This window comes from Lagenorhynchus albirostris, chromosome 11 (genome assembly GCF_949774975.1).
Source record: "Lagenorhynchus albirostris chromosome 11, mLagAlb1.1, whole genome shotgun sequence".
In the NCBI taxonomy this organism is placed as follows: Eukaryota; Metazoa; Chordata; class Mammalia; order Artiodactyla; family Delphinidae; genus Lagenorhynchus; species Lagenorhynchus albirostris.
The window spans coordinates 68,085,232-68,107,161 of record NC_083105.1 but is presented as its reverse complement, the minus strand read 5'-3'; the positions used below and the strand labels follow the sequence as shown (position 1 = coordinate 68,107,161).

General features: G+C 35.7%; 1 protein-coding gene across 12 annotated transcripts in view; it reads left to right on the top strand.

The window, feature by feature from the left end:
- TMEM117 (transmembrane protein 117) overlaps positions 1–21,930 on the top strand; it is a 564,965-nt gene that overhangs the window by 267,680 nt on the left and 275,355 nt on the right. For 11 of the 12 annotated variants that reach the window (XM_060166509.1, XM_060166503.1, XM_060166504.1 and 8 more), the window contains one exon: positions 14,907–15,006. The exons of the other annotated variant lie outside the window; for it this stretch is intronic. In XM_060166509.1, coding sequence (XP_060022492.1) covers positions 14,907–15,006 — 100 coding nt within the window. The remainder of the gene's footprint in view (positions 1–14,906; positions 15,007–21,930) is intronic. 12 annotated transcript variants of the gene reach the window in all.

Sequence of the window (21,930 nt, the reverse complement as noted above, 5' to 3'; positions counted from 1 at the left end):
TCCTATTAGGTGACAGTAATAGCTACCATGTCTTAATATTTCCTATAATAATAAGTACTTTCTTTTTGGTAAATTTTTTGAAAATATGGAAATAACATACCTATACAAAAGCACATAGAACATGTATATACAGCTTAATTATTGCAAAGTAATTATTATCAAATATTTTTAAGTGAACACCCGTGTTACCCGTGTTATTACCATTTGTATTAAACAAACAAACGAACAAAACATTGCCAGCATCCCAGAAACCCTCTGGCTGTCTTTCCTTATAATAAAGCTCTCTTTCTCCAAAGTAACCCCTATCTCACTTTTATGCTCTATGCTTTCTTGCTTTTTTTTGTAGTTTTACCGCTTATAATACTTTCCTAATCACTGTAGTTTAGTTTTGCCTGTTTCTGAGCTTTATATACTTATAATCATACAATATGTTCTCTTTTATTTTTGTCTGGCTTCTTTTATATAAGTCTCTGAGCTCCATTCAGGCTTTGTATAATAGTAATTTGTTCACTTTCGTTGTTGAATCGTCTCCATTGTATGGCTGTGCCGTGATATATCTATCCATTCTTCTGTTGCTAGACATTCTGGCTGTTTCCACTTTCAGGCTATTACAAATAATGATGCTATAAACATTCCTGCACATTTCTCTTTGGCCCATGTGCACATCTGGGCCTGGAACTTTCCTGTGGAGAAGTTTCTAATTATACATTCAAGTTTGTGAATAGATCTATGTTTTAAATTCTTTTTGATTCCTATGTACATTTTGGTAATTTGTAAATGTTTTTCTAGATATGTGTTGATTTCATCTAAATTTCATCAGATGCACACTTATTATTTGTTTAACCTCTGCAGGATCTGCAGCAATTCCCCTTTTTCATTTCTGACATGGTTATTTGTCAGAAATTGTTACTTGTACCTTCTCTCTTTATATGTTGATCAGTCTTGCTAGAGAATCATCAATTTTATGTCTTCACAGAACCAACTTTGTTCATCCTCTCTATTGTATAGTTCCATTTTTTCCCGCTACTTGTTTAATTAAATTTTACTTTTAAAACTTTTTATTATTTTTGTCTTTTTGGGTGTATTTTGCTACTTCTTTAATTTCTTGAGAAAGATTCTTAATTCATTAATTTTTAGCATTTTTTCTTTTTAAAATATATTTGTTTAAAATTGAAAGTTTAAGCATGATTTTAGGTATATCTAACAATATTTTTATTACTAGCCAATTCAAAATATTTTCTCTGTCCCACTGAAATTTCAGTTTTGACTCACATGTTACTTTAAGTGTATTTCTTCATTTCCAAAGATCTGGGGGGATTGTCAAGTTATCTTTTTATTATTGATTTATAGTCTAGTTACATTATGGTCAAAGAATATCCTTTATATAATTCAGTCATTTAAAAATTTTTGAGACTTGCTTTATAGCCTTGTTTATTTTCAAGATGTCTAAATGTTCTCTGTTGCATGAAAAGAATGTGTATTCTGTACATATGGTATGAGTCTCTCTCTCTTTCTCTCTCTCTCTATATATATATACACACACACACATTAGAGAGTTTGCTAATCATCTTATTCAAATCCTTTATCTCCTCACTGATATTTTTGTCTGCTTCTTTCATTGGTTATTGAGAGAAATATGTTGATATCTTATACATTTTATATGTGAATTTGTCTATTTTTTCTTACACTTCATAAATTTACTTTAATTCCTGTATTTTGGTGGTACCTTATATCTTCCTGATGGGTTGAATCTTTTGTCATTAGTAAGGTTCTCTCACTTTATAGTAATACATTTTGCCTTGATTGATATTATTATAGCTATACCACATTTCTTCTTGTTATTGTTTGCATGTTATCTTTTAAACCTTTTTTACTATTCTGTTTTCAACCCTCATGTAGTGTTAGTTTTAGCTGTATTTTTTTATAGACAGCATATAATTGAATTTGCATGTCTGAAAAATATCTTTATTCTCTCTGGACACTTTTTTCTCTGCTCTCTGTATTGTTTATTTCCTCTGAGTGAGTACCTCATTTTTGTTTAGTTTTGAGCTTTTTTTTCTTGTTAGAAATTTACCTCAAATACATGGTAGTGTATGAAGTGAGTTCATTTTCAATAGTGGGCTGTAAAAGATGGTTGGAAAGTCTCTGTGCATAACAAGGCTTGTGACCAGTAAGACTTGTATGGAGGGGGATTGTGGTCAATGGGAATTTGCTTATTTCACTAGATGATCTTCAATTGTTAATGATTTTTTTGGCGAGGGCAGAGCTGGTCAGTATTCTTTAAGATGAAACTTGTCTTCAACCCATATAAACAGTATTTAGGTAATGGGACTCGTTTAATATAAAAGGTGTATTTTTATAGCTTTTCTTCTCGTTAAGGTGTCTAACTCTCTGCTAGAATTTCTCCAGGTAGCAAATGCTCATCTTAGCTCGTGGGACAAAAGTCATTTTCTGGTTTTATTGGCTGGAAGAGAGTACATAAACTACTCATCATGCAGGATTTCCAACTCCTGTTTTAAGTTCCATCCTTCCTCTCCCTCACAACCAGAAATACTGAGCCTTCAGTCCCTGAGTATTGTTGAGGTTCAGAGGCAGAATTTAGTTCCTTCCTTAATATCCCCAGAAGAATTTCATACAACAGAAAAAGTTGAAACCGTCACTATTTCTCAATCTGCTTTGCAAAACATTTATACTGCTTTGGGTAGTATAGTCATTTTCACAATATTGATTCTTCCAATCCAAGAACATGGTATATTTCTCCATCTATTTGTGTCATCTTTGATTTCTTTCATCAGTGTTTTATAGTTTTCTGAGTACAAGTTTTTGCCTCCTTAGGTAAGTTTATTCCTAGGTATTTATTCTTTTTTTTTTGCGATGGTAAATGGGATTGTTTCCTTAATTTCTCTTTCTGATCTTTTGTTGTTAGTGCATAGGAATGCAAGAGATTTCTGTGCATTAATTTTGTATCCTGCAACTTTACCAAATTCATTGATTAGCTCTAGTAGTTTTCTGGTAGCATCTTTAGGATTTTCTATGTATAGTATCATGTCCTCTGCAAAAGTGACGGTTTTACTTCTTTTCCAACCTATAATCCCTTTATTTTTTTCCTTTTCTGATTGCCTTCCAAAACTATTTTGAATAAGAGTGGCAAGAGTGGACATCCTTGTCTTGTCTGTTCCTGATCTTAGAGGAAATGCTTTCAGTTTTTCACCATTGAGAATGATGTTTGCTGTGGGTTTGTCATATACGGCCTTTATTATGTTGAGGTAGGTTCCCTCTATGCCCACTCTGGAGAGTTTTGATCATAAATTGGTGTGGAATTTTGTCAAAAGCTCTTTCTGCATCTGTTGAGATGATCATATGGTGTTCGTTATTCAATTTGTTAATATGGTGAATCACATTGATTGATTTGCATATATTGAAGAATCCTTGCATCCCTGGGATAAATCCCACTTGATCATGGTTTATGATCCTTTTAATGTGTTGTTGGATTCTGTGTGCTAGTATTTTGTTGAGGATTTTTGTGTATACTTTCATCAGTGATATTGGCCTGTAGTTTTCTTTCTCTGTGACATCTTTGTCTGGTTTTGGTATCAGGGTGATGGTGGCCTCATAGAATGAGTTTGGGAGTGTTCCTCCCCCTGCAATTTTTTTGGAAGAGTTTGAGAACGATAGGTGTTAGCCCTTCTCTAAACGTTTGATAGAATTTGCCTGTGAAGCCATCTGGTCCTGGACTTTTGTTTGTTGGAAGGTTTTTAATTACAGTTTCGATTTCACTACTTGTGATTTGTCTGTTTATATTATATAGTTTTTCCTGGTTCAGTCTTGGAAAGTTGTACCTTTCCAAGAATTTGTCCATTTCTTCCAGGTTGTCATTTTATTGGCATATAGTTTCTTGTAGTAGTCTCTTATGATACTTTGTATTTCTGCAGAGTCCATTGTACCTTCTCTTTTTTCATTTCTAATTTTATTGACTTGAGTCCTCTCCCTCTGTTTCTTGATGAGACTGGCTAAAAGTTTATCAATTTAGTTTATCTTCTCAAAGAACCAGTCTTTATTGCTCTTTGCTATTGTTTTCTTTGTTTCTATTTTGTTTATTTCTGCTCTGATCTTTATGATTTCTTTCCTTCGGCTAACGTTGGGTTTTGTTTGCTCTTCTTTCTCTAGTTCCTTTAGGTGTAAGGATAGATTGTTTCTTTGAGATTTTTCTTGTTTCTTAGGGTAGGATTGTATTGCTATAAAATTCCCTCTTTTTCGTGTTTTCATTGTCATTTGTCTCTAGGTATTTTTTGATTTTCTCTTTGATTTCTTCAGTGATCTCTTGGTTATTTAGTAACATATTGTTTAGCCTCCATGTGTTAGTGTTTTTTACTTTTTTTCCCCTGTAATTTATTTCTAATCTCATAGCGTTGTGGTCGGAAAAGATGCTTGATATGATTTCAATTTTCTTAAATTTACCAAGGCTTGATTTGTGACCCAAGATGTGACCTATCCTGGAGAATGTTGTGAGCTATCCTGGAGAATGTTCCGTGTACATTTGAGAAGAAAGTGTAATCTGCTGTTTTCAGATGGAATGTCCTATAAATATCAATTAAATCTATCTGGTCTATTGTGTCATTTAAAGCTTGTTTCCTTATTAATTTACTGTCTGGATGATCCGTCCATTGATGTGAGGTATTAAAGTCCCCCACTATTATTGTGTTACTGTCGATTTCCCCTTTCATGGCTGTTAACATTTGCCTTTTGTATTGAGGTGCTCCTATGTTGGGTGCATAAATATTTACAATTGTTATATCTTCTTCTTGGATTGATCCCTTGATCATTATGTAGTGTCCTTCCTTTTCTCTTGTAACAGTGTTTATTTTAAAGTCTATTTCATCTGATATGAGTTTTACTACTCCAGCTTTCTTTTGTTTTCCATTTGCATGAAATATCTTTTTCCATCCCCTCACTTTCAGTCTGTGTGTGTCCCTAGGTCTAAAGTGGGTCTCTTGTAGACAGCCTATATACAGGTCTTGTTTTTGGACCCATTCAGCCAGTCTGTGTCTTTTGGTGGGAGCATTTAATCCATTTACATTTAAGGTAATTATTGATACATATGTTCCTATTACCATTTTCTTAATTGTTTTGGGTTTGTTTTTGTGGATATATTTCTTCTCTAGTGTTTCCAGCCTAAAGAAGTTCATTTAGTATTTGTTGTAAAGCTGGTTTGGCGGTGCTGAATTCTCTTAGCTTTTGCTTATTTGTAAAGCTTTTGATTTCTCTGTTGAATCTGAATGAGATCCTTCCTGGGTAGAATAACCTTGGTTGTAGTTTTTTCCCTTTCATCACTTTAAATATATCCTGCCACTCCCTTCTGGCCTGCTGAGTTTCTGCTGAGAAATCAGCTGATAACCTAATGGGGATTCCCTTTTATGTTATTTGTTCCTTTTCCCTTGCTGCTTTTAATATTTTTTGTTTGAATTTAATTTTTGTTGGTTTGATTAATATCTGTCTTGGTGTGCTTCTCCTAGGGTTTATCCTGTATGGGTTTCTCTGTGCTTCTTGGACTTGGGTGGATATTTCCTTTCCCATGTTAGGGAAGTTAGGGAAGTTTTCAACTATGATCTCTTCTTTTTTTTTTTTTTACCATCACTAATTTATTTATTTATTTATTTATTTAACATCTTTATTGGAGTATAATTGCTTTACAATCGTGTGTTAGTTTCTGCTTTATAACAAAGTGAATCAGTTATACATATACATATGTTCCCATATTGCTTCCCTCTTGCGTCTCCCTCCCTTCCATCCTCCCTATCCCACTCCTCTAGGTGGTCACAAAGAACCGAGCTGATCTCCCTGTGCTATGTGGCTGCTTCCCACTTGCTATCTATTTTATGTTTGGTAGTGTATATATGTCCATGCCACTCTCTCGCTTTGTCACAGCTTACCCTTCCCCCTCCCCATATCCTCAAGTCCATTCTCCAGTAGGTCTGTGCCTTTATTCCTGGTTTACCCCTAGGTTCTTCATGACATTTTTTTTCTTAAATTCCATACATATGTGTTAGCATACGGTATTTGTCCTTTTCTTTCTGACTTACTTCACTCTGTATGACAGACTCTAGGTCCATCCACCTCATTACAAATAGCTCAATTTTGTTTCTTTCTATGAATGAGTAATATTCCATTGTATATATGTGCCACATCTTCTTTATACATTCATCTGTTGATGGACACTTAGGTTGTTTCCATCTCCAGGCCACTGTAAATAGAGCTTCAATGAACATTTTGGTACATGGCTCTTTTTGAATTATGGTTTTCTCAGGGTATATGCCCAGTAGTGGGACTGCTGGATCATATGGTAGTTCTATTTGTAGTTTTTTAAGGAACCTCTGTACTGTTCTCCATAGTGGCTGTACGAATTCACATTCCCACCAGCAGTGCAAGAGTGTTCCCTTTTCTCCACACCCTCTCCAGCATTTATTGTTTCTAGATTTTTTGATGATGGCCATTCTGACTGGTGTGAGATGATATCTCATTGTAGTTTTGATTTGTATTTCTCTAATGATTAATGATGCTGAGCATCCTTTCATGTGTTTGTTGGCAGTTGATATATCTTCTTTGGAGAAATGTCTGTTTAGGTCTTCTGCCCATTTTTGGATTGGGTTGTTTGTTTTTTGTTATTGAGCTGCATGTGCTGCTAATAAATTTTGGAGATTAATCCTTTGTCATCAACTATGATCTCTTCAAATATTTTCTCAAATCCTTTCTCTTTCTCTTCTTCTTCTGGACCCCTAAATTCGAATGTTGGTGAATTTCATGTTGTCCCAGAGGTCTCTGAGACTGTCCTCAATTCTTTTCATTCTTTTTTCTTTATCCTGCTCCTTGGCAGTTATCTTCACCATTGACTTTATAGGACAAACGACAAATGTAATTTGCCAGTATACATTTGAAGGGCGATGAAATAAATTTTCTTTCTTTTTTCACATGGGTAAAATAAATGTATTTTGCTATATAGCTCTTTCACTGTTTGTGCCAGTAAATTGGTGCATGAAGTTATAGATTGATGTCTAGCCTCATTTAAAAGGATTGTTTTAAAACAATAAGATTCAGTAGATACCATGCAGAGATTTTACAATATTTCACTTTTTTCATTATTAGCCAACTAACTTATATTCAAATTAATTAAATTTCCAGTGTATGATTGCAGAAAGTCAAAAACGGGTTCTTTATTTTGATTTGATTATATCCTACCCTCTAGTTTTTTATTCTAGAAGAGGTATAAAAATGATAGAGTGATACTCTATTCTAACTTTGTTAGAACATCATAATTAATTACATGGCCCACAATTTATCTGTGGTTTTCTTATATTGCGAATCCTTGTTTTTATCTTTATCCTTTTATTCTCTTCCTAGTTGGCCCTGGTGTCAGATGATCTAAATAATCTTTTTATATTAATTCATTAATTCATTTCTTCATTCATTTAAGTAGTTTTGTATTCCTAAATCATACTATACACCGAACAAAAATTTTCAGCTGCCTAGATGAAAGAAATATTTTCTTTACACTTGATGAACTAAGTCTTGTGGTAGAAAGGGGCAATGTGAGACAATCATTAGAAGACTTTGGGAAATTTGTTTAACATAGATGTATATTCAAAGTGTTACAGTAACGCCGGGGAAGGGGTGACTTATAGGAATAATAGCAGTCGATTTCTCAGTGGACAGGCTTAGTTAGTATCTTAGGCCAGAAAAAAGGTATGGCATTCCAGACAATGGGAGCATTGCATGCAAAGATGCTAAGGTACATCACAGAATGGTGGGATAGTTGGTGAGACTGGTTTCATGGTGGGGAAGAGGGCCTGAAAAAGGAGACTGTGAGATGAAATATGAATCTGAAAAATAAGATAGCTTGGAGAGAGTGAAGGATCTTCTTATCCATGCTTTGCTTTTTGGGAACCACTACATTATTTTGGAAATGTGAGCCCATATGTCAGAGATCTAACATTTTTTTTTCATACCTATTATGAAATAGTTGTGCTAGAAGCTCTATATTCTTTATTTCATGTAATCCTCAAGAAACCCTGTGAAGGGAAGTTATTTTTATCCCCATTCTACAGATAAGGGAATGGATGATTATCAAGTTATTCATTTGTCCCAGGTCATAAAGTGGGGAGGTGGTTTGCAAACCTAATACTTTCTGGTTCCAGGACTCTTGCTCTTCTAGTACACCATATTAATTCTCCAGAAGTTACCATAGTGGCAATAAAGAATCTATAGTGAAGTGAAGATAATCACAGGGAAATAAGAGGTTATTGTGTAATTCAGATTAGAGATGGTTATGAACAGAGTTAAGACATTGGTAGTGGTGATAACAGAAAAACTGCATAGATTTGAGGCCCTTTCAGAAGTAACCTCAGTGGTTAACCAAATGTTGAGAGTAAAAGACAGGGAGGAATTGATGTTATAGTAAGGTTTCTGTATCTACTACAAACAAATTTCACTGAATGGGCTTAAGCAAGACAAAAATGAAAGGAAGAGTTGATAAGTGTATGTGTTAACAATCAGGATGGATTTGTCCCATGAAAACTCCATCTATAGTCTTATATATGTCTTCTTTATAGAAGTTAGAGGGAATGAATGACTAAAGTTGGGGAATTTGCATTGGTATTTTATCTGTAAGCATTTTTGGGTCTGGATGCAATTTTGATCACTCCAGCCTCCTTCTAACAATTGTCTGCAGCATTTGTCACCTTCCAATGGATCTTGCTCTGTACTTCATACCCTAGGTCTTGCCTGGAAGGTCCATACACATGTATTGAGCTCTATCAAAGTCTTTCAATAGTCAAGAACTAGCTATTTTGAGCAGAAATACTAAAATGCGGTTATTTGTATAACAGTTGAACAAGTGACTGGATTAAAGGCTATTAATCATTTCATTACAAGTGAAAAGATTGAGAAAGGTTAATATAATAAATCTAGGTTTAATTTCTGGCATTTTATAGTGACAGATTTTCACCTCAAGCCTTAAGAACATTTAGAGTTTTTGCTTGAGTTTCATTGTGTTTAATGCAGGTAAGTCAACTTCTTGTCCATGATTTACTTGTGTATGAAGCCCCCAATCTTGTTTATGTTGCCCGAACACGGCTGAGAGAGACAGCTGTGACGTCATGAATCCAGCTGGCCACAGATGGGTCTTCGGTGAAGCATGAATCCATACTGGTTTGGTGATCTGTGTTTACTGCCTCTTGTTAAACTTTTAGAGATTCAGCTCCTAAATCACCTGGCATTAACTGCATCTACTTACATATAAGTAATAGACTGAAGTAAACTGGAGCCTCTGTTGCTAGTACTCAAGACTCTCACCTGTAAGGCCAATTCATTATATTATCATTTCATCGACTACTTAGCCCATGTTAGAGTCTGTTTAGTTTATGGCCATTTAGCACATAGGTTTCACTAGGCACAGTAGGCTTAGTAGCTCATGTTTTCAGGTTGTTATGATAATTATGAACCTTTCCAAGATCCTGTTGACGTTTACACACATGTGTTATGGATTTGACAGTTAAGCCTGAAATCTCAAGAAAAAAATACTGAAGTTGTAGCTTGAAAAGAAATTCGTTTAGAATCTTTAAAGAAAATATTAACAATAAATACTTACCTGGAAGGCTGGTAAGACTGCCAGCTTTTCTAGATCTAAGCATAGAAAGCCAGCTAAAGCTCAAAGCAAAACAAACAAAAGATGTATGACTAGTTGAAATAATTAGCTAAAACTCTGAACGAAACTAAAACTTTAACAGTGCCTCCTAGCAAATAAAATTTAAACTGTTGTGTATATAAACTCCACAACTTCACATTTTCAGAGTCTAATGTGATATTCAAACTGGCCAGAATTGCTGATATAAATATATATACACTCTGTCCTTTACAACCTGAGCAGGAAGTATTGTTAAATGTTAATGAATGTGCAAATCAGTGAACTAGTGGTTGAAAGTTTTTATGGCAGGTCTGCATATTTGTAATTCTTCTTTATATTTGTCCAAAACAGCAAAATTAAGAATAACTACTAATTTTTTTGGTACAATATATCATTTTAAAAAACATTTTTATTTTATGTGGGACTGTAGTTGATTTACAATATTGTGTTAGTTTCAGGTGTACAGCAAAGTGATTCACTTATACATATACATTTATCTCTTCCTTTTCAAATTCTTTTCCCATTCAGGTTATTACAGATTATTGAGCAGAGTTCCCTGTGCTACACAGTAGGTACTGTTGGTTATCTACTTTAAATATAGTAGTGTAGGGCTTCCCTGGTGGTGCAGTGGTTGAGAGTCCACCTGCCGATGCAGGGGACACGGGTTCGTGCCCTGGCCCGGGAAGATCCCACATGCCGCGGAGCGGCTGGGCCCGTGAGCCATGGCCGCTGAGCCTGCGCGTCCGGAGCCTGTGCTCTGCAACGGGAGAGGCCACAACAGTGAGAGGCCCGCATACCGCAAAAAAAAAAAAAAATATATATATATATATATATATATATATATATAGTAGTGTGTATATGTTAATCCCAAACTCCCAATTTATCTCTCCCACCACCACCTTTCCCCTTTGGTAACCATAAGTTTGTTTTCTATGTCTGTGAGTCTGTTTCTGTTTTGTAAATAAGTTCATTTGTATCAATTTTTTCAGATTCTGCATATAAGCGATGTCCTATTATATTTGTCTTTCTCTGACTTACTTAGCATGATTATCTCCAGGTCCATCCATGTTGCTGCAAATGGCATATTTCATTCTCTTTAATGGTTGAGTAGTATTCCATTGTGTGTATATATATATATATATATATATATATATATACATCTTTATCCATTTAGGATATTAAGTTGCTTCCATGTCTTGGCTATCGTAAACAGCGCTGCAGTGAACATTGCGGTGTATGTATCCTTTCGAACCATGTTTTTCTCTGGATATATGCCCAGGAGTGGATTGCTGGGTCATATGGTAGTTCTATTTGTAGTTTTTTAAGGAAGCTCCATACTGTTCTCCATAGTGGCTGTACCAATTTACATTCCCACCAACAGTGTAGGAGGGTTCCCTCTTCTCCACACCCCGTCCAGCATTTATTATTTGTAGACTTTTTGATGATGGCCATTCTGACTGGTGTGAGGTGATACCTCATTGTAGTTTTGATTTGCATTTCTCTAATATTTAGCGATATTGAACATCTTTTCATGTGCCTGTTGGTCATCTGTATGTCTTCTTTGGAGAGATGTCTAGAATAACTACTAAATTTTATATATATCACTCTTCACTTTTAAATATATTAATTAATTCATAAATTCTCTGTGCCATCTCCTTTGCATTATCATGCCCAGTACTCACCATGTGCCCACAGCCACAGAGGAGTGACATTCCCCTATTTTGTGCCGACATGTCTTTCTAGATGAATACAGGACAGTTATTCTGCAGTCAAGGAAATACAAATGTAGTTGGAGAAGTGAAAACACAAAACAATTAAAAAACATATTTAATGGTTTTCTCTGTGGTAAAGTTCTTCATAATTCAATCTTATTTTATTGCTGTTTCTAAGGTTTAATATACATAGGTTTACCTATGTAATATATCAATAAATATGAATAACTTGGGTCACTTTGTTAATTCATACATTAAGCAGATGTTTATTGATCACTTACTGTTTTCAGGCAGTGCTCTAGGTTCTGGGGAATTAACAGTGAAAAAATTAGCTAAAATAAGTCCCAGTCCTCCTGGAGCTTATTATCTAGTTTTAGCTATTGTCTTCTCTCATGGTTTTCAGTGATGGGAACCTCTTTCTTAATATCCTAGTGATTTTTGAATGAATGATGGATTTTATACATAAAAATGTATAGAGGATCTAGATGATACTTTATTCTTCCTGAAAAGGTTCACTCTTTCCTCTATTAGTTGGAAAGAATAGGAGCTGATCACTTTAATTCAGTCATGGAATGGACTGAGTAAGGACTGATTTACAGCTTCATCAAGGACCCATCCATCTCTGGTTTTCTCTAGCCTGCCACATCCCTGTATATCTTGGGCCATTCTCTCTAGCAGGCTCTGAACTATAATAGTTTCCTCAGCATGGTGAATTTGCCAAACCTCTGCTATACTTTACAGAGACTTTCTGCTTCGTCTCTCAGCATCCCCAGTGTTCAAGTTCATAATTTGGTAAATGTCTTGAAAGGACAACCAACTGTGTATCATGCTCTCTTCTAGGCCTCTCTTTTCTCACAAGAATCTTGACTCCTTAAATTTCAAATGTTGCCCCTCTAACCCACTGAGACTGCCCTCTGCCCAGGAAAACCCCAGATCCTCCTCTTCCTGCCTTGCACACAGAATCAGTTAATGTCTCCAGAGAAAATATAGTATAGCTAACTTTTCCACAATTCTCTCCAATCTGGTATCTTGGTTTTTCTTGTCCTCATTGCTTCATCAGCTCTCAGATGCCTTTAAGGAGATTTTGGGAGTGACTTTTATATTTTGTTTAGATCTTTTCGTTGTTCTTGGCTGGATCATTGGTCTGTTGCATGCTTACCATCTCATCCCTATTTTTAGATACTGAAATAGAAGAATGATGCCTTCTCTTACACACATCTATACAACCACAAAGAATGTAGCCAGAAATTTCTACCCCAGCCCAATGTATTCTAGAATTAATTGGCAGAGTGGACATGTAGAGATGTATCATTGAACAAAATCTTCAAAATAGATGTCATTGAAAAAGCTGGACAATTAACAGAGCTAATACTCCATAGTACACTGAGCTCACTGCCCAAGAACTGCTTAGATGGATGAACTCAGTATAAGTGGAGTCCAAAACCTAATGGTAGCTCTGGGGAGTTGTAGCTTCTGGATGTGACTCTTGACTTCTTATTATGAATTATCTTCACAGGAAGTAATTCTTTTTGTGTGTGTGTGTGTGTGGTACGCGGGCCTCTCACTGCTGTGGCCTCTCCCGTTGCGGAGCACAGGCTCCGGACGCGCAGGCCCAGCGGCCATGGCTCACGGGCCCAGCCGCTCCGCGGCACGTGGGATCCTCCCGGACCGGGGCACGAACCCGCGTCCCCTGCATCGGCAGGCGGACTCCCAACCACTGCGCCACCAGGGAAGCCCACAGGAAGTAATTCTTGATTGTCATTGTCTTACTAAAATACTGGGGAACAGAGATATTCTTTGTGTTTTTTATATCTCTACTAACACTTGTAGGAAGAAGGTATAGCACAGTGGTTAAGTGCCTGGATTTGGGAGTCAATCAAATTTAGATTCAAATCTTGTCCATTTACTAGATGCTTGACCTTGAGAAAGTTGCAAAAACTCTCTAAAGCCTTAATTCCATATCTGTGAAACAGGAATAACAATACATTTCACTTTTCTGATATGAAAGTTGATGGAGATTCAGTTTTCAAAGTGCTAATAACAATCTCTAGAACATTGCTAGCATGCAATTTATGGTAGCTAAAAATTTTTTGGCTATTATGGAAGCACATGGAATTAGAGACCCAGAATTTTGAGATGAGACCTTAAGATATTTACATAGCCCCTCCATAGACTTCAAGATATTTACATAGCCCCTCCAAAGAATGAAGCATGTGGAAAAAGAATTGTTTTGAGAATTCATAAGTTTGTTTTTGTTGTTAAAAAACTATGTAAATACCTGTTTATGTTATGGATAAAAAACTATCCGAAATAACTCTGGAAAAAAATAACTGAATTGGAAATGGTTTAATTCTCAGCGACTTCAAAAATGTGCTTCTTCATAGTTTCAATAGATAACTAACAAACATATCATTCTCTACTGCATATTGTTTTAAAGTTAATACTCCAATATGAAATAAAAAGTTAAAAAATGAAGTTAATCTAAGAAGAGTCATGTTTAACTGGAACTCTAAGTTGTACAGGTATTATCATGTTTAAGAAAAGGAACAAAATTTAAAGGAAAAGAAACCTAGCAACTAACCCCAATAAATTAAAAAAAATAATAAAGTAAAAGAAATTTGAGTGAAAAACTTAGAGTTAAAAATAGAGAGAGAGACAAATTTGGTTCCTAGCTACCATCCATTTGTTATGTGGTATTGATTGAGCAGGTTAAGTGATCTCTTTGAGTCCCGTTTTTCTCAGAGAAATTACAAGATGGTAAAAATGATACTTAGAATTTTCTTGACTATCAAACAAGAAAATGAAAATGCTTAATAAACAATAAGCATGGTCACATTACTTGTATTTAATGATTGGGTGTACCTATGAATCTCTCTTTGAGCTGTGAGGCATATGAATTGGTGTTATATAGCAAGAAAACAAGAATTAGCTATGTAAAAAGAGTGATGAAATGAAGTCTTCTGGTTATTGCTATTTAAGTAATAATTTAAACTACGTATATTTGAGTCAATTTTTACATCACTGTGTGGAAAATTTTCTCTAATCTTGATATTCTTCTGAACATTATTCAGATATATTATACCTAAAGCCTATTCCCAGCACCTTTTCAATAGTTCTGACTCAACAGAACTGAAGGAAAGTGAACTCTTCTCTTCCTTTCAAGTTACTCTAATTCAGGAATTGTTTCTGCGCTCCTCATACTTGAGTAAGTGTGAAATGATGCCTTTGCTGAGTATTTCTGTTTGATTTTCCAAAAGCTATTGTCAGTCCTATAGCTCAAAAACAAAAGGCACGTGGTAACTGGTATAGTCACAGTCAGTCTTCAAATCTAATTGGAACTGACCCAGACATCCTCAGAGCTCCTCCTAGCCTTTCAGATTTGCAAGCATAGATGATGAGACGAAAGCAAGAAAGCTTGTGGAAAGGGGAAAAAGCCCCTTTGCGTGTTGCTGAACCAGAAAGCTTTGACTGTATGGCTCTCTGAGTCCGGACAATGTCTTGTGTGTTTGTTTCCACAGAGCATATATCATTACAGACTATATGGGCATCCGAAATGAAAGTTTCATGAAATTAGCTGCAGTAGGGACCTGGATGGGGGACTTTGTCACAGCTTGGATGGTAAGAAATTTTAACTTCACCCATTTCAAACATCAGATGGAAGACATGTTCATAATGTTGGATACACACTACTTTTTTTTTTTAACAAATAACTTCATGAATTATTTTATTTCATGTTACATGTCAAATAACATTCCAAAGTAAAAAAAAAAGGATTTGTTTTCATGGTTAGCATTATTACATTTGTGCAGAGCCCTCAAACATGAGAAAGTCTCATTTATTTCACAAAATTTGAACGTACAGTCATTTCAGTAACTGGTTTGTTAGATAATCCAAGTCCAGGTATCCCTGGTTTTTCAAGCAACAAGTCACAGGAAATGCTGAGCTCTAACTGTTCGTGTGCCTGTCAGCCCAGCATCCTGATCTCCAGCCCCTTTTGACACAGCCGTGCTCTTTGTTTTGTTATATCATTCCTCTTTCCTCTCAAGGATTAGAGATATAGTTTCATTTTCTCAACTAATGTGAATTGGATTTTATTGGATACGCATTGCTTTTCATGGTGTAGAGCAAAATAGTTACCTCTGTTTCAAGGGGAACAAATTCATGAATATGGACAAATTTAGAGATTATATGCAATATCTGTTTACCTCAGGTAAAAATGTCAATACAATTTTAATACTAATGACTGTCCACCAGGATATATTTATTTATAAAATGCATATATATGTGTATGTACAAAAACATATACATATGCACATATGTGTGGCATACAAACATATACACATTCATAAAATTAGTGGAAAATTCTTTCCTGTGAAATTCTAAATAATTTTGTGAAGATTGTTTGTTGTTTTCCGACATGTACACTTTTCAGGTAAGAAATACTGTATGGCCTGTCTCAAAAGACCATATGAAACATTCTTTAAGGACTTTAAAAATAGTTTTCTACATTTGTTTTCCTCAATGAACCTACTAACTTAATGGTAACTAAGGAGTTCTGAGAGTTGTCTGTTTTAATCTCTTTTGTGCCTTATCAGTCTTTATTACTATACGTCTGCAACAATTAGACAAACCGTGTTTCATGCTGAGTTCATCTGCCAGGAGAGTAACTTCTGTTTCTAACCATTGAGTTAATTAAAGACAGTATGTAGCTTAAAGGCCCTAGGTCCTGTAAGTTTACAGGAGAGTCTCAGAGTGCAAAGAGCATGACTCTCATAAAAAAGGAACACTTTAACCTTCATTGACACCTTTCATAAGTGTAGCCAATCCTGACACCTTTCATAAGTGTAGTTAATCCTAATTAGCTTTACTCAAATTCATTCACTTGAAAATGAGAGGACTTATCAAAAGGAAGATGATGCCCAAACTAAACACGATTTGGCAGGGACATGCAACTACAGATGTGTTCCTGATACTGCAGGGAGATTCTCACAACAGTTACTGCCACTTCTATTGATAGTTTTGCTTCTTACCTAGAACAGGTGTTTTCAGGGCACAGGAAGCAGTTATATCTTAACTGCTACTACTGTCATCATCCTGCAGGAGTATCAAGTAACCATAAAAGAGTTTGTCTAGCCTCTTTTTGAGCTCCCTCCCACCTCTGTTCAATTTTAGAATGTTACCAGAACAAATTACCAGATGCATTCCATTTTGTTAACTTTAAAATCGAAACTTGAAGATGTTATTTATTTGTAATCATTAGAAATAGCAATGAGAATAAGCCAGACATTAAGACCAGGCTGCCTCATCTATTTCCATTGGAAAAAACTATTTAAAAGGAAACATATGAACTTGAAGCTTGTAGTTCCTTAAAATTTAAGGTAATGCCTTTTGGAAATTTCTGCATTAATTGTGGATTATGATTTTTGACTCCACTTTATGATGGCTCTACTTACTAAAATGGAAAAGAGAACTGGAACAAGAGTTCAGAAATTTGGATTCTCTGTTGCCACCTATGGTTTGACCTTCCACAAATAATGTACAATCCTTTGAGCCTCAGTCTGTACATTTCTTAAAAGGGATTAATAGTTCCTACTGGTGCTACAGGTTTTTTGTGATGATTAAACGTGTGGTCCTAGAGCAGGACTTAAAATGCTGACATGTAAGGGAGGTATAAGTGCTTTATTGTTATTGTTCATGTTTTTGGACCCCCATCCTCTTGACTGGGCCCAGTTCCTTGAAGTAATGGCAAAGGCAGGTCATTGATCCAAACCTTAGGCTTCCCAGACTTCCTGTCTCTTCTGTGAAGCTCCAGGAGCATGAGAATCCCACCTTATCCCAGGCATGGGGTTCAGAGCATCTGGAGTTTCCTTCCTATTGCCCATGCTAGAGCAGACTAAACCAGTATAGTACTTTGCTTCCTAACTTCTGCCTGATACTGATCCTGACCAAAGTCAGGGGAGAAGCAACAGACCAACAAAACCTAAGAGCTGCTCTGGAGTTTTCGGGCTCAAGTTAGCCATTTGATGCATAAATCACTTTATTTCCCATGATGACATAATTATTTATTTGTAACCCAATTCCACCCAACTTCTCCCCAGACTTTCCCACAAAACAGTGTTTCCTAGGCCATATATAGCTCTGCCCCTATTTATTGGTTATATTATTATTATTTTTAATTAGGCTATTTTTCTTTTGAACTATAAGGTGGGGTCCAATGCCTAGGCAGCATTGAGAGGCAAATGCATAGTACAGCTTTGACCAAAGACCTTTAACCCTTCCTGGTTGGATTTTTACCATGCACTCTTCTGCCCTACTCTTATGGTTTAGGGGAGTACCAATAATTCCACAGTTCAATCTGTAGTCTTTCTCTCTCTCCATCACCTCTCTTACCTTCAGAGTTTCTCCTAAATTTACTACTTTAATGCCTTCTATTTCTACTAACTAACCTGATAACTTTTTACCTTTTCCTATACCATAGATTACTGCTCCAATCAATACTTCCAATACCCAGAAGTAGGACTAGATTGAGGGTCAAGAAAACTATGTTATAGGTTTAACCCAGCAAACCTTCTGGGGCCTCTCATCTGTTCCTTTCCGCAAACTGAAGAAGAATCAAAATCCCTTTCTGCTTATGTAATCTGAAAAACTGACCTTTCCCCATTAGCCACAGGGATAGAAATGGCAAAAGAAACAGTTCTCTCCTGATTTGAAAGTACAGTCACCCAGGGAGGATTCCCAGAGCACATCATTTCTATTCCCATTTCTATTCACTGACTAGGCGGTACGTTCCCATATAAATATTTATATGTCTACATATGTGTCATTGATAACATTTAAAAAAAATAATAGTTTTCCTCATGAGAGGAGTCTAAGAAAGCTTTGACCTTCATTTCTCCATAGGATTTTCATCATGAAGGTGACCGTTGTGGAAAACCAACGGACTATTTGCATTTCCGATAAAAGCGTGCCTTTCAATGCAGTTCAGAAATAGAGGCTTTTTCTTTGGTGGAAATAATTCAGAACTTTTCCTTGGTTTTAAAAGGCACATCAGGACTGATGTGATCCACAGGCAAGGCTGATATCAACCAATCTGACAAAAATCTTTGACCCTCACATTACCGAGTGTCGAGCTCTGCTAGGTTCAGTTCCCTGGCAGTCCTGACTTTTTCGGGCTCTGTGGTATGCCTTGTACGGAAGGATATAAGTATATGTCAGGGTTCAAGTTACTAATTTTTTTGTCAAATAGACTTTTTAAAAATTAGTATAAAAGAAATACATAAAATGACCAGTGAGGTAATTCATCATTGAGCTGCCCCTTTATGTTAAGAGTTGCAGAGACGAGCTCTATCACGAGGACACGCAGAAAGCAAAAACGCTGGGTGTCTCATGCGACACCATTGCCATGTAGCCCCATGTTTGCCCATGCTCTGCGCCATTAAGCAAAGAGCCAAGGAGGGTCAGCTGTTCCACAGCACATGGCTCCAGCTTGACCACCTCCCCCATGTGGAAGACAGAGGTCATGGCCTCTGCTGAGGTCTAAGGTGGCAGGGGACCTTGAGGACATCATGATGACCCTTGCTTCTGCCCCTCACTTAATACCAGAGGGAAAAATCACTTCCTGTATATGTATACCTAATCATCATCCCCTTTCTCCATCTCCTGATTCCTCCTGCTCTGGTGGCTTTCTCTTACAGCAAAGTGATTCAGTTATATATGTGTGTGTGTATATATATATATATATATATATATAGCGCTCCACTCTTTTTTAGATTCTTTCCCATATAGGCCATTACAGAGTATTCAGTAGAGTTCCCTGTGCTATACAGAAGGTCCTTATTAATTATCTATTTTACATATAGTAGTGTGCATATAGCAATCCCAATCTCCCAATTTATTCCTCCCCCTGCCCCTTATGCCCTTGGTAATCACAAGTTTGTTTTCTAAATCTGTAACTCTATTTCTGTTTTGTAGATAAGTTCATTGGTACCCTTTTTTTAGATTCCACATATAAGTGATATCATGATATTTGTCTTTCTCTGTCTGACTGACTTAGTATGACATATATATTCTTTTTTAGATTCTTTTCCATTATAAGTTATTATAAGATATTGAATATAATACCCTGTGCTATACAGTAGGGCCTTGTTGGTTATCCTTTTTTTTTATGAATAGGAGTGTGTGTATGTTAATCCAAAACTCCTAATTTATCCCTCCCCGTCCTTTCCCCTTTGATAACTGTAAAAGTTTGTTTTTTATGTCTGTGAGTCTGTTTCTGTCTTGTAAATACATTCATTTGTATCATTTTTGTTGATGTAATTCTCCTAAATGGTGATGTAACCTTTTGTACAATTTTGCATTCTTTGGCAAAATAAAGATTGAGACTCTCAGATCCCCGCAGCTGATTCCTTGAGTGGTCACTGTTGCTTTCAGGAGCATAGTTCTGCTCCTGCGGGCAACAGAAGGAAACTAGGTTGAGATATATCCCTTTAGCCACTTAAGCAGAGAGCTTTTACTGTACTATGTAAGACAAAAATTGGTTAAACTTCAGTGGACAGAGGCAGAGAGGATTAAAGAATGGTGTATACATGAGAATAATTTATACTCTGGGTTAGTATTTATTTACAAATCTAGAACAGAATAGAGAGAGGAACTATTTCTGCAGCATTCAAGAGTAAAGTATTCCTTCTAGCTTAAATATAGAAAATATGAAATACATTTTGTAATTATAAATACATACCTAAAATTTGGTGAGTTTTTCTATTGTCCCATGTTTATTTCACACTTACTAAGGAAGGAGTGTGATTATCTGTGCTATTTTCATTTCACCAAATTAGTAATAGTTTATTTAGTTTAAAGTTTTCTGTTATACATGTCACCATTTTGTGGACTGTTCTGCACATGCTAAGTTTGTCAGTGAACAATAACCTGGGATATAACTGGCATCATATCTAGTTTGTTATTCTGTCTGGAATTGAGTTTTTCAATTCATATTATGACGAATGCCAGTTTTCTAATTATTTCTTTTCCACTGATATTTCAAAATGACAGAATAAAGAGCATAATTGAGTTGATTTAATATCTGAAATAAAGTAGCAATAATAGCTTTACTGAAGTTCATAATAAAAGAGCACTTAAACTGTGAAATGTTGAATAGAAGGATCATAGTTAGCAAACACATCGAACAAGTATATATGACAAGTGGAAGGGGCAAATCAGATATTAAACCATGTGAGCTGGACCCAAGAGCCCAGCATTAATTTGAGATGTTCTCTTTTGCTCTCTTTCTCTGCCTGTTCATTGAAGCTATTTCGTGGTTGCAGTCTGCTTTCTGATTAGTTAACCCCATGTTTGGTAAATTTATGTTGCATTTTCCTATTTTATACAGTGAAGTTGGAAACTGGATCAAGCATTTTAATAAGTAATAAACTATCTTTCCATAAAGATTCTCTCTTAAGTGAGATACCATAGAAAAAAAGAATGTCTCAGAGATTTGGGGGCACATGGTTTATTGAGGAAATGCTCTTCTGGGAAATCTGTAAGGAGAGGAGAGAAACAAGAGAGAGATGGGGAAGGAAGAGAGCAAAGATGTAGTCATATGGTCTCAGGTAGTCTATCCTTGGCTTGACCCACTGGGCAGGTGTTATGTTCTTGGAGAGTGGAGTGTACCAGTAAGTGAAGGGGATCTGGGTGGGACACCAACATCACCAACCTTGATTACCACATTGAGAAACCCAAGGACATTAGATTGAGTGGCATTCATAATTGCCAGAAAACATTGTCAGTTCGTTTGATTATTTGATTGAAACAGAGAACGTAAGAGAGGAAATTTTTTTACATTTCTTTTTTATGCATTAGAAAATTTGAGGGAACCAAATGTGGTCATTTTGCTTCTGTGTCTATAAATATTTTAATGTATCTATAAATATTTTAGCATTGTGTTTCATGTTCCTTCAAAATAATAAGTTCTTACTAAAAAATTGATAAGACAGGAGAGTCTAACCTCCTGTTTTCTGATAGCATCAAAAATGGTGATCAGGAGTCTTTTAATTTTTAGGAATCTTGGAGTTTTAAAGTCCTAACAGAATATAATATGAAAAAAAGGATTTCTGAGTAAAATAGATTATAGTATAGAATATAGATATTTAGGAATAGAAGCACAAATTCTGTCTCTGCTATAACTCTCTTAAACTCAATCTCTATCAGAAATTCCATAGTATGTTATAGGTATATTGTATATAATTTATATTCATTTATTAAAAATTTATGCAATATATTATTCTAAGTGTATGAAAGGTACCAGGGAAGTGTATTGGATTGAACTATGTATTGGATTGAACTACATTAAGATGTGAAGGACACTAAGCACATCTCTTATAGAAAGACAGCCCTACTAGAGGCAGGAGATGCTCACTTTTCGTCTTTTCCATCCCCAGCTTAGTTTTAGCATTTTTCAATTCCATTACACTTTATTCTGTTACCTGATTTATACTTCCTCAAGGCAGGTTTCCTTTTGGTCCACACATTTGTTATGATTTTTCTAAC